This window comes from Eublepharis macularius, chromosome 2 (assembly GCF_028583425.1).
Source record: "Eublepharis macularius isolate TG4126 chromosome 2, MPM_Emac_v1.0, whole genome shotgun sequence".
Taxonomy (NCBI): domain Eukaryota; kingdom Metazoa; phylum Chordata; class Lepidosauria; order Squamata; family Eublepharidae; genus Eublepharis; species Eublepharis macularius.
Genome location: NC_072791.1, coordinates 7487379 through 7500989, shown reverse-complemented (window position 1 = coordinate 7500989; position 13611 = coordinate 7487379). Strand labels below are relative to the sequence as shown.

Below are 13611 nucleotides of genomic sequence, written 5' to 3'. Positions count from 1 at the left end.
AGAAGTAAAACTGGCCACGTCAAAGCCTTGCTCGGTGGCTTTTGCACATTTTCCCTGTAAAGGAAGCAAAGGGGACACGTGCCATGCATCTGACGAAGAGAGCTGTGGCTCTCGATAGCTTATGCTACAATAAAGTTGGTTAGTTTTAAAGGTGCTACTGGACTCTTTTTGATTTTGCTACTACAGACTAACACGGCTAACTCCTCTGGATCTATAAATAAATACACTCACTCTATTTTTTATTGAAATTTTTTTTATCCCAAGGTTCCATCATAAAAGTTCTCCAAAGCAGCTAACAGTAATGTATTTCAATGGAGCCAACGCAAGTCAATTGGCATTTGGGGCTCCCATTATATCTCATGGAACTTTCCTAGGGGCACCCATTTGGGGGTCTATAACTTGGACATCTGAAACCCAATCTTCGCCAAACTTGGAGGGTGGCTGGAGGAGAGCTTGCTGAAGACTCCCTGTGAGTTTGGCATCTCTGACTATCAAGGGGGCCATTCTACAGCCTCTGGAAGTGATGAGCCACAAACCATGTGAACCTGTTCGCGAACCGGGGTAAATTCATTAAGTTCACGTTTCAACCACCACAAACCAATGTTTTCCCGGTTCGTGCCCACCTCTAGCAATGATCTACTGCCAAACCACAGCAATAGACCCTGACACCCAAGGGAAATATGATTAGCATTCTGCATGTGCCAAACCTGAGGGCTCTCTAAAATAATCACGTTTTCACAATTGGGTAGGGTTGTCAGCTCCAGGTTGGAAAATCCCTGAAGATTTGGGCTGGTGCCTGGGGACTAGGCTTACCAGATCCCCCAGTATCCAAAGCAGGGGGTACTGGCGTATTCACCCCAGCACTGGTATACTCACTCCTTTGTTCAAGGTAAGAAAAAGGAGACTGCAATGAAGAAATCAGAAGAAGATTGAGACTTGGAGGAGCACCTGCGAGGGGGCTAGAGAAGATCCTTAAAAATAAAAGATGTCTCTCTGGAGATTAAGATCCCTGGGGCCCAAACCAGGAGACAAGGTGAGTCATGGGGCGTCCATGAGGTGGAGCCCTCCTTGTCTCTACGGTTCCCAATTCCCTATCATCTTCTGGTGGGAGGTGGAGAACAGGAACTTACCTTCGGAGGTGTCCAGAGAGGTGTGATGACATCACTTCCAGGAAGTGACATCATCATACCAGCCCCGAGCATGATTCTGCACTTCCTGCAGGGCTAATTCTAGCCCTAATAAAGCAGGGGAGCATGCTCACAGCCAGCATGGTGATGTCACTTCAGGAAGTGACGACGTTGTGCTCCCCAGGGATGCGCATGCCATGTGTGTTCCTGGGGCGCCTGCCAGTGGTGGGCGATCTCTGGACAGCCCCAAACCTCCTGTTCATAGCCAACTACTGGCAGGCAAGCAGGTAAACCACCGTATGATTGCCCACACCAGGAATGATGTCATTCCTGACACGGCACAAGGAAGGGAAGGCCCCCGTGGACAGGTCATTCCTGGCATGATGACGAAGGCTCCGAAGCATGCAGAAGCACACGCCCATTCCGTGCACCTTCCCGCCCCCCGCCCCCCACCAGCCAGGTAAGAGGAGGTGGGAGCTGGGACGAGGGGACTCACTGGGGACCTGGGAATGCTATTGGGGACTAGGGCTACACTTTTCAGTTCCCAAATCAGCCCCTGTGTGAGGCACGGAAGAACACCTACAGCCACCCCTCAGCAAGTGCCAGATCCGCCCCCTACGGGAGAGTAATTGGCAACCCGATTGGGGCCTCTGGAGAATGTGCACGTGCCATTTCGCCACATGTTCTAGTGGTTCCTGGCCTATCAGAGGCTCTGATTGAGATTCTTGGGTGGGGACCCAAGAAAGGGCACAAATGCTTTGGAACTCCCTCCACAGGACATTCATCAGCATCCCTCTATCCCTCCCTCAAACTGGGAGAGCCAGTTTGGTGTAGCGGTTAAGAGCGCAGGACTCTAATCTGGAGAGCCGGGTTTGATTCCCCACTTCTCCGTCTGAAGCCAGCTTGGGTCAGTCACAGCTCTCTCAGAGCTCTCTCAGCCCCTCACCTCACAGGGTGACCGTTGTGGGGATAATTATAACACACTGTAAACCACTCTGAGTGGGTGTTAAGAGCGTGAGATTCTAATCTGGAGAGCCAGGTTTGATTCCCCACTCCTCCGCTTGAAGCCAGCTGGGTGACCTTGGGTCAGTCACAGCTCTCTCAGAGCTCTCTCAGCCCCACCCACATCACAGGGTGTTTGTTGCAGGGATAATAACATATTTTGTAAACTGCTCTGAGTGGGTGTTAAGTTGTCCTGAAGGGCGGCATATAAATCGAATGTTGTTGTTGTTATTATTATCATCATCATCATCATCATCGTTGTCTTCTGCCAGTGAGTATTTTGTTTGGTATCCCCCCACTTATTATTGGCCATCCTTGGGTGTTAAGTCATCCTGAAGGGTGGTGTATAAATCAAATGTTGTTGTTGTTGTTGTTGCTATTTGTTTTTTGTTTTTTGTTTTTAATTTTAAAACATTTATTAAAATTGATTTTAACTTCTTATAAACAATGATAACATTAAAGATAAATGACAATAACATTAAAGATAACAATAAAACCAGCTGCTGCAAGGTACAATATTGACATTCCTATGTTAGATGTCTGTTGAGTCAATAACTCAGGTCATCTGCGTGGATTCTTTCGATGTTACGCGAGACTGGAAGCTTTACTTTGTTGTCGATCGTTCCAGAGGATAAGATGTATCGTGATGAACCAAATGATTGAATAAATTGTTTGTGCATGGCTATTTGTGTGTTTTGTGTGTTATGTAATTGCTGTAAATATTTTTATGTTTTATTATTGTATTGATTCAATTTCCAGCCTGCCCTCCCTGCGAATGGACTCAGAGTGGGTTACAGTAAAATGCTCAATGAGCATTAAAACATATAAATACATTTAAAAACCAGAAAACACCACAAATGCATACAAAACTGCATTTTGGATGGCGGACCCCTTCCAATTTCCCCGGTCACGGTATAAAACAAAGCAGAACAGAAGAGGTGTGGTGGGGCCACAGTTTATAATAATCTGGTGACTGCGTCTATATAGGGAGGCAGATGATTGTGTTGCCCCCCTGGTGGGAGACCAGTAAAATGATCTAAGGACTGGCCACTAAAATGGCTTCTAAATTGATCAAGGACTGGCCTCAACCATACGTCTGGTGAAACATCTGCGTCTTACAGGCCTGCCGCAAAGATATAAGATCTTGGTGGGTCCGGGTGTCCTCCGACAGAATGTTCCAGCAGGTTGGGGCCAGGACTGGAAAGGCCCTGGCCCTGGTCGAGGCCAGCCGGGCCTCCCTGGGGCCAGAGACCATCAGTAAGTTCTTATTTAACGATCTTAATGCTCTCTGGGGTACATATGGGGAGAGACGGTCCCTCAGGTATTTGTATTTCAAATGCTGCTTTAATGTTTAAAATGTCTTAATGTTCACCATGTGGAGGACCATGACTTGAGTGGAATAAATAAATAAAAAACCAATCTGCGGGTACAGCATGGAGGAACATTTGGCAGCACTTCAATTTCCAGCCCACCTTGTCAACGCCGCCAAAAACGGCCGGCCACCCCAGTCATGAATATTGTGAACAGTGTTCCAGCAAAGCAAACTCCATAGGGTCAAGAATACGAAGCAGACTGTTATAGACTGGGAGGAAGGTGTGCAAGACGGTATGAAAATGGAAGCAGACGAAAAACACTCTTCTTGGCACAGTGAATAATTTGAAGAACAAGATTTGCGGCGGGGTGGGGCGGGGGGATGCTTTTGAACTTGGGGCAACCCTGTGCACATTTTCACCAATGCAAAAATGTCTATTTGTAAATAGACTGAATAAATACGATGAGTGGAATTGCATTTCTATTTTAAACGGAGAATATAGCCACCCTGAATGGAAATCCGAGACGCCCTGTCTACAAGGCTGTTTTAGCCAATGGTTTGATGCATGTGGTTTGCAAAGATGGTTGACTCCCATCCAAAAGACACAGCTGGGATAATTTAGTCCCAAATAGCTTTGACTTGGCTTCTTACAGCATGGCCATCCATATACCTGCTGCTGTCAGAGTGGTAAATGAATACTTCGGAAAAGCTTTTCTGGCAAAATTTAATTTGTTTCTGCTAATAAGGATCACAAGAGATGTAAAATCAAAATCCAGAAAAGATTAGAGAGTCTGTAAAGAGCAGAAAAGTTCCGTCACTTGCTTGCTTCTCTCATCTTCTGAGCTGCTCTCCAAGTAAATCAGCGGTTGTCTTTTATTCATAGCAGAAAAATATTAAGTATTGCATTTACTTAATAACTTTGCACTCTGAATTTCACCGTTTTAGGGCCAAGCTACACATGACGAATGACACTTGAATGGCAAGTGTATTTCTCCCTGTTCACTTGCCCTCCACTCAATCCACTTGCCAGGCAAGTGTCTTTCGTCATGTGTAGCTTGGCCCTCAGTCTCGATGAATGCCAAGGCAAACATGTTTTCAAAACACATGGCTAGGGGCAGGTGGCAATAATCCTGCTCCGGAGAACTTTTTGAAGGAAAGTTTTGAGCTCTCCAACTTCCACCAGACCCCTCCCCTGCTATAACTGGCTCCACCCTGAAGCTTCCAGGCTCCACCCATTGAGCCTCTTGAGGGTCAAACCACACAAGACAAAATAGTTTGTAACTTGACCATGGAGGTCAACAGCAGCTGCGAAATACCATCAGATGAAACATATTAAAAAGACAGGGCATTTTCACACCAGGCATTTGGTGACCCTGATGTTGGTCCTAGATTTTAAGTGATATTTTATAGTATGGTAGAGAGTGCAGTCATGTCATAACTGACTTATGGCAACTTCTGGTGGGGTTTTCATGGCAAGAGACAGTCAGAGACGGTTTGCCATTGCCTGCCTCTGCAACCCTGGTCTTCATTGGAGGTCTCCCATCCAATTACGAACCAAGGCCAACCCTGCTTAGCTTCTGAAATCTGATGAGATCAGGCTCACCTGGGCTATCCAGGTCAGGGCATATTTTGTAGTATGTATGGTATATTGTTGTAATTGTTGTTACTATGATGTTGGTGTGGTAGCTCTCTTGTCCATTACCACCATCTTAGATTATATGGAGATTTTCTTGCTTGAAAGCATAATATCTTACATGTCAAAGGAAGAACCTTCACTATGACATGAAAATTTATAAGTGTGATTTTGAAAGGGTGATATACAAGAGCATCAAGCACCAATCCATATGCAAAAGAACCTCCTCAGGATACAGTGAAGCCTCCCTCCATGAGCATTCCACACCCTGGGAAACTCTTACAGGATGACTCAGCTCAACCCCACCCCTCCTGAGTAGATACAAATGACCTGCCAACATCTTTTCCACACTGTGACACTGAGAGATCTCTGTCTTTTGGTGCTACACCTCTGAAGATGCCAGCCACAGCTGCTGGCGAAACGTCAGGAACCACAATGCCAAGACCACAGCAATACAGCCCGGAAAACCCACAACCACCATCAGTGATATACAAGCTTTTCAATGGGCTTTGATTTTGACCAAAGAGTGAACAAACAAGCGACCCAGAATATGAAATCTGAGATTATGCTTAATAGGAGAAGGCTGTACCATGTTATTAATTTAGTAGTGAATCATCTGTCACAAGATCTATTGAGCTTTAAGGGAGAGAGATGCTACACACAACACAGAAAACTCTGTCCTGAGGAAGTCGATGATACAACAAATACAACCGTGAGATTTTGGGTTCCTGATATATTTTAATGATTTAAAAAATCCTTTATTAAAACCAAGGTCACAATGAAATCTTTGAGTCTTGGTCAAATAATGTTTCAGTATAAATATTTCACAGGAATCATCTCCTAATACAACAGCAGGATATAAATCCAATAAATTGAAGAAGAAGAAGAAGAAGAAGAAGAAGAAGAACAACAACAACAACAACAACAACATTAGATTTATATACCGCCCTTCAGGATGACTTAACACTCACTCAGAGAGGTTTACAAAGTGTGTTATTATTATCCCCACAACAAAACACCCTGTGAGGTGGGTGGGGCTGTGAGAGCTAGAAGCTGTGACGGACCCAAGGTCTCCCACCTGGCTTCAAGCGGAGGAGTGGGGAATAAAACCTGGCTCTTCAGATTAGAGTCCTGCCGCTCTTAACAACTACACCAAATCCAATAAGTAAGTAAGTAAGTAAGTAAGTAAGTAAGTAAGTAAGTAAGTAAGTAAGTAAGTAAGTAAGTAAGTAAGTAAGTAAGTAAGTAAGTGAGTAGGAATGCTTGGGCCTCATCTCTCCAAAAGGCAGACTGAAGAGTCCTTGTGCGCTTGAAACTTCGGTGCCTACACAAACTGTTTGTGTTCGATTCCCGGCCGTGGCTGTTCTGCCTCCCTTTGAGAAGGTTTTTGTGCAACCCCAGCAAAAGTCGTTAGAGAGGCCTGTAGCCCGAGATGTGTTCATTAGATATTGAGATAATTAAAAGACGTCGTCTTCCAGATGGCTTCCTTCCTGTCAGTAAGTATCTGCTGTTTAATGGGCTTTTCTACTAGCCGTATTTTAAGAGGGTGGAAAGGAAATTAAGATGTGCCCTGCTGGATCTACCCACTCCTAATTATTTCTTGGTTGGGCATGGTGTGCAGGAAGGTTGGCATCAGGGGTCAGCATTTGGGGCACCTGCCAAGGCCCACGTTAGGGTTGCCAACCTCCAAGTTGGCCTGGAGTTGTCCCAGAATTACAACTGATCACAAAGATTTGGGTCCAGTAGCACTTTAAAGATCAACTAGATTTCCAGGGTATAAGCATTCGAGAGTCAAATCTCCCTCTCGAAAGTTCATGCCATGTAAATCTACTCAGTCTTTAAGGTGCTACTGGACCCAAACCTTGTTCTTTCACTGCAGACCAACACAGCTGCCCACAGCTGCAGAGTTCCCCAGAGTAAATGGCAGCTTTGGAGGACAGGATCTACGGCACTGTACCCCAGTGAGATTCTTCCCATCTCCAAACCCCACCCTCACCAGGCTCCACCCCCAAATCTCCAAGAATTTCCCAACCCAGAATTGGCAGCTCTTGAGGAATGAGAAGGAGCAGCCACCGCCGTTTGGTGAAATAAGGGAACTGAGCCCAGAGGAAGGCGCCATATTGGTGGGCAAAGACAAGAAGAACCATCTACATATCAGAGCCCTATTGAGAGGATCTTGCCCAAGGCCCACCACCCCACAAGAAACTTGCAGTCAGCCTTGGGGTAGAAAAAATAAAAAAAATAACTTGGAGATGCAGCCAATAAGATCCCACACTAGAAGCTTCATGACATATGTGAGTGAATGCTTGACATAAGGGCCAAGCTACAAGTGACGAATGACACTTGAACGGCAAGTGTATTTCTCCCTGTTCACTTGCCCTCCACTCAATCCACTTGCCGTTCAAGTGTCATTTGTCACTTGTAGCTTGGCCCATAGTTTTATCTCTGGGAATCACTGGGAATGGGGGGGGGGGCGAATTGAGACTTCTGAGATGTCCTGTCAGATGTCAGAGAAAATGGCATAGAGAATCACCACTGCCTCACATAAAAAGACCAGGAATAATGGAGCAGTAGAATTCTTGGCATGAAAAAGCAACTGCGAAATGGGCTGTCTAAACAGCTGGTGTACCTATTGCCAACTGCCCAGGAGATTTAGGAATTTTTCCTCCTGGAGCATACTGCCAACTGCCCAGGAGATTTGGGGATTTTTCCTCTTGGAGCATACTCACCCATCGTTGGATGTCAGCAGAAATCCTGCCTAAAAACAGAAAAACATATCAAAGAGTCAATTATTGAAATCAACAGGTGATTGATACTTACCTGAAAGGGACATTGTGACAATTGACTAATAATGTGATTTCTCCAAAGGCTCTGGTTGTGATATGAACAGACGGTTGCTCGATTGTAGTAGAAGGATATTACATTATTATATATGTTATGACTTAAACAGGAAGTGACAACATGATGCTGATTTCAAAATCTCAGTGGTAAAACCATAGGAAGTTTAGCATCACGATGTCACTTCCTGTTCCAAAACAGGAACATCCGTCAACGCCAGGCAATGGTCAATGCCTTTTTATTTATTTAAATAATTTTAGTCGCCTTTCCACCCTTCAGGAACTCAAGGCTGCTTAGGGATGTGCGTTTCGGCATTCAGAATGCCGAAAGAATGCCGAAACAAAAGTGTTTCGGCTTCTTTCGGGGAATGCCGAAACGTTTCGGGGAATGCCGAAACGTTTCGGGTAGCCGAAAGAAAAAAGCCGAAACGTTTCGGGATTCTTTCGGCTTTCTTTCGGCTTTTCAATGGGAAAATGCCTCCGTCTTCCCGGACGTCTGGGGGAGGCATTTTCCCACCGAATAAGCCCAAAATTGGTGGGGACCTTCCTCTAACCCTTCTCTAACAACCACCCAAGTTTCAGACAGGTTGAACTTTGGGGGGCCATGTTATGGCCCCCCAAAGCAGGTCCCCCCATCCTCCCATAAGAAAGCGAAGGAGCAGCATATTGTTAGCATGCTGCTACTCATCTTCTTCATTATTTCCTATGGGGAAAAAATGAAGAGGCAGGCTTCCTTTGCCAGGGGTGGCATTTTGCATGCAAAATGCCCCCTCACCCTCAGGGGCCCTTCTCCCACCCCTCCTCCCACCCCCCACCAAGGCTCAGCCTGCTCCCACTTGGGGGGGCCATTTGATGGCCTCCCCAAGTAGGTGCTCTAATCTCTACCACTGACAGCTGGGGGAGGCTTGTGTTGCCAGGGGTGGCATTTTGCATGCAAAATGCCCCCCAACCCTCTGGGGCCCTTCTCCCACCCCTCCTCCCACCCCCCACCAAGGCTCAGCCTGCTCCCACTTGGGGGGGCATTTCATGGCCTCCCCAAGTAGGTGCTCTGCTCTCATCTCTACCACTGATAGCTGGGAGAGGCTTGTCTTGCCAGGGGTGGCATTTTGCATGCAAAATGCCCCCCAGCCCTCTGGGGCCCTTCTCCCACCCCTCCTCCCACCCCCCACCAAGGCTCAGCCTGCTCCCACTTGGGGGGGCCATTTGATGGCCTCCCCAAGTAGGTGCTCTAATCTCTACCACTGACAGCTGGGGGAGGCTTGTGTTGCCAGGGGTGGCATTTTGCATGCAAAATGCCCCCAAGCCCTCAGGGGCCCTTCTCCCACCCCTCCTCCCACCCCCCACCAAGGCTCAGCCTGCTCCCACTTGGGGGGGGGCTTTTCATGGCCTCCCCAAGTAGGTGCTCTGCTCTCATCTCTACCACTGACAGCTGAGGAAGGCTTGTGTTGCCAGGGGTGGCATTTTGCATGCAAAATGCCCCCCAGCCCTCTGGGGCCCTTCTCCCACCCTTCCTCCCACCCCCCACCAAGGCTCAGACTGCTCCCACTTGGGGGGGGGCATTTCATGGCCTCCCCAAGTAGGTCCTCTCAGCCCCTAAAGTCCACCCCTTACAGCCCCACACAAACCCAATTCCCCCCCAGCTGCCACACACAGACCCAAATCCCCACATTAGCCCCTCACAGACCCAAATCCACCCCCACCTGCCCCACACCCATAACCCCAGGAACAGGCTGGCAAAGGCCAGCCCTCTCCCTTTGTTCCCTATGCTGGGAACTTCTAAACTCTCTTTCCCTGGGCAATTCTGCACAGCCCAGGGGTGCCACAATGGTGGGCACACTTCTGAGTGCCAGCTGGTCCCTGTGAAAGAGCACCTGAACCACAGACACCCTCCCTCAAATTCCCCCACCACCTACAGAGATGGCTGGCCAGCCAGCCCCATTGTTCCCTATGATGGGAACCAACTGCACAACAAAGAATAAAACAAGAACAACACAAAATAAAGTTTAAAAAAAATTATTTTCTCCCTTCCAAAGTCCAAGTAGGCAAAGCATTATGACACATTACACCAGCAGTCCCCCACACAGAAAAATAACACAACTCACTTAACATCAGAGAATCACAAAGCATGATTCCTGTCAAAAACACTTTATTTCTTGAACAGCTTTAGGTTACACAGCAGGGGGGAACACCAAAGGGCATGGCAGCACTATCTTACACAAAAATAACACAACTCACTTAACATCAGAGAATCACAAAGCACAATTCCTGTCAAAAACACTTTATTTCTTGAACAGCTTTAGGTTACACAGCAGGGGGGAACACCAAAGGGCATGGCAGCACTATCTTACACAAAAATAACACAACTCGCTTAACATCAGAGAATCACAAAAACACAATTCCTGGCAAAAACACTTTATTTCTTGAACAGCTTTAGGTTACACAGTAGGAGGGCACAACAGGGCATGATAGCAATGTACTACAAAAAATAATACAACCCACTTCACCGTTTTTGACAGCAATTGTGTTTGTGTGATTCTCTGATGTGAAGTGAGTTGTGTTATTTTTGTGTAGTACACTGCTTTCCTGCTCTGTGGTGCCTTCCTACTGTGTAACCTAAAGCAGTTACAGAAATAAAGTGCTTTTGACAGCAATTTTTTGGGGTGATTCTTTAATGTGAAGTGAGTTGTGTTATTTTTGTGTAAGATACTGCTTCCATGCCCTTTGGTGTCCCCCCCCTGCTGTGTAGCCTAAAGCTGTTCAAGAAATAAAGTGTTTTTGACAGGAATTGTGCTTTTGTGATTCTCTGATGTTAAGTGAGTTGTGTTATTTTTGTGTAAGATAGTGCTGCCATGCCCTTTGGTGTTGTGCCAGCCATCTCTGTAGGTGGTGGGGGAATTTGAGGGAGGGTGTCTGTGGTTCAGGTGCTCTTTCACAGGGACCAGCTGGCACTCAGAAGTGTGCCCACCATTGTGGCACCCCTGGGCTGTGCAGAATTGCCCAGGGAAAGAGAGTTTAGAAGTTCCCAGCATAGGGAACAAAGGGAGAGGGCTGGCCTTTGCCAGCCTGTTCCTGGGGTTATGGGTGTGGGGCAGGTGGGGGTGGATTTGGGTCTGTGAGGGGCTAATGTGGGGATTTGGGTCTGTGTGTGGCAGCTGGGGGGGAATTGGGTTTGTGTGGGGCTGTAAGGGGTGGACTTTAGGGGCTGAGAGGACCTACTTGGGGAGGCCATGAAATGCCCCCCCCCAGTGGGAGCAGTCTGAGCCTTGGTGGGGGGTGGGAGGAAGGGTGGGAGAAGGGCCCCAGAGGGTTGGGGGGCATTTTGCATGCAAAATGCCACCCCTGGCAACACAAGCCTCCCCCAGCTGTCAGTGGTAGAGATGAGAGCAGAGCACCTACTTGGGGAGGCCATGAAAAGCCCCCCCCCAAGTGGGAGCAGGCTGAGCCTTGGTGGGGGGTGGGAGGAGGGGTGGGAGAAGGGCCCCTGAGGGTAAGGGGGCATTTTGCATGCAAAATGCCACCCCTGGCAAAGGAAGCCTGCCTCTTCATTTTTTCCCCATAGGAAATAATGAAGAAAGATGAGCAGCAGCATGCTAACAATATGCTGCTCCTTCGCTTTCTTATGGGAGGATGGGGGGACCTGCTTTGGGGGGCCATAACATGGCCCCCCAAAGTTCAACCTGTCTGAAACTTGGGTGGTTGTTAGAGAAGGGTTAGAGGAAGGTCCCCACCAATTTTGGGCGTATTCGGTGGGAAAATGCCTCCTCCAGGCGTCCTGGAAGACGGAGGCATTTTCCCATAGAAAAAAGCCGAAAGAATGCCGAAATAATGCCGAAAGAATCCCGAAAGCTGAAAGCCGAAAGAGATTCTTGTTTCGGCTTTCGGCTTTAACGATAGAGAATCTTCTTTCGGCTTTCTACTTTCGGCTATAGCCGAAAATTTTTGGCTTGCACACCCTAGTGCTTACAATATAAATAAAATGAATAATTAAAAGCAGTTCTAAATAAAAGCAATTAAAAAAAATAAAAGCAATTAAAAGCAGTTCTAAATAAAAATGACTTCAGCGGTCTCCTGAAGATCAGCACTGAGAGGTCCAAGCGCATCTCCCTGGGAATGCTGTCCCATAATCATAAGACTGCCACCGAAAAGTTCTTCTCTCATGTACCTCCAAGGTGAGTTTTTTTAGCTGATAGGACAGTCAGTAGGATCTCTTCCTGAGCTCTTAATTCTGGGGCAGGAACATAATGGAGAAGACGGCCCTTCAGATACCCCAGTCCCAAGCCATGTTGGACTTTAAAGGCCAGACCCAACACCTTGCATTGTGCTCAGGAGCAGATTGGTAGCCAGTGTAATTGCTGTAATATCAGGGTCCCATGCTCTCGATGGCTCACTTTGACCAGCAGTTTAGCTGCAGCATTTTGCAATCTGCACTAGCTGCAGCTTCCAAACACTCTTCAAGGGTAGCCCCTAGTACAGCCCATTGCAGTAGTCCAGTCTAGATGTAACTAAGGCATGGGCCATTGTGACTAGATCTGATTGAGCTGGGTCACAGAAGCAACTGAAACTGGACAAAAGCTCTTCACCGCTGGACAAAAGCTCTCCAAACCACTGGTTTTCAGACTGTTGTGCCGAGCAGTACTCCCAAACTGTGAACTTGGTTTTTCAATGGAAGTATAATCCTGTCCAAGGCAGGGTTGATCTCAAGTTCCTGGTCTGCCTTCCTACTAACCCAGAGAACCTCTGTCTTGTCCGGATTCCATTTCTGCTTGTTGTCCCTCGCCGAGCCCATTACCAACTCCAAGGCAAGCACCAGTTCAGAACATCAACAGAACATTTGCATATGATGACCCACAGCCCAGACTTCCTGATAACTCTCTCAGTGGCTTCATGTAGATATTAAATAGCAAGGGGGTGACACTGAACCTTGCAGAACCCCACAGAGCAACAGTCTAGGGGCAGAGCGGAAATCCCAGGCACCACCTTCAGAGACAAAACTCCCAGACCTATTGAACCACTGTGTCACAGTGCCCCTTGGTCCCAACACTGAGACTCAACAGGGCTGCTGTAGGACAGTGGTTAAGTGGTTCGGCTGAGAATCAGCACTCTGCTGGTTCGAATCCCAGTACTGCCCTGAGCTCAGTAGGTGGCCTTTGGTAAGCCACTCCTCTCAGCCCCAGCTCCCCAGCTGCATTGTGGGGACAATAATAACACGAACTTGTTCACCATGCTGGGTGAGGCACTAATCTGTTTAGAAGAGCAGTATATAAGTGCAGTGGTTATTAGTAGTAGTAGTAGTAGTAGTAGTAGTAGTAGTAGTAGTAGTAGTAGTAGTAGTAGTAGTAGTAGTAGTATCTGATCTCCAGACAACAGAGATCAATCCTCCTGGAGAAAAGGGCTGTTCCGGAGGGAGGATTCTACGGCATTATACCCAGCTGAGGTCTTTCCCCTCCCCAAACACTACACCCCAGGCTTCACCCCCAAATCGAGGTTGGCAATCCTTCTGAAAGTCCCAGTAATAACAACAACAACAAAAACAACAACATTCAATTTATATACCACCCTTCAGGACAACTTAATGCCCACTCAGAGCGGTTTACAAAGTATGTTATTATTATCCCCACAACAATCACCCTGTGAGGTGGATGGGGCTGAGAGAGCTCTGAGAGAGCTGTGACTGTCCCAAGGTCACCCAGCTGGCTTCAA

The 13611-nt window shown here is 47.3% G+C and overlaps 1 protein-coding gene across 1 annotated transcript in view; it reads left to right on the top strand.

The window, feature by feature from the left end:
- Positions 1-1268: 1268 nt before the first annotated feature.
- Positions 1269-13611, top strand: part of LOC129324583 (dynein light chain 1, cytoplasmic-like) — a 146670-nt gene continuing 134327 nt past the window's right edge. The window contains exon 1 of the mRNA XM_054971909.1: positions 1269-1414. Within this exon, the coding sequence (XP_054827884.1) occupies positions 1269-1414 (146 nt within the window). The remainder of the gene's footprint in view (positions 1415-13611) is intronic.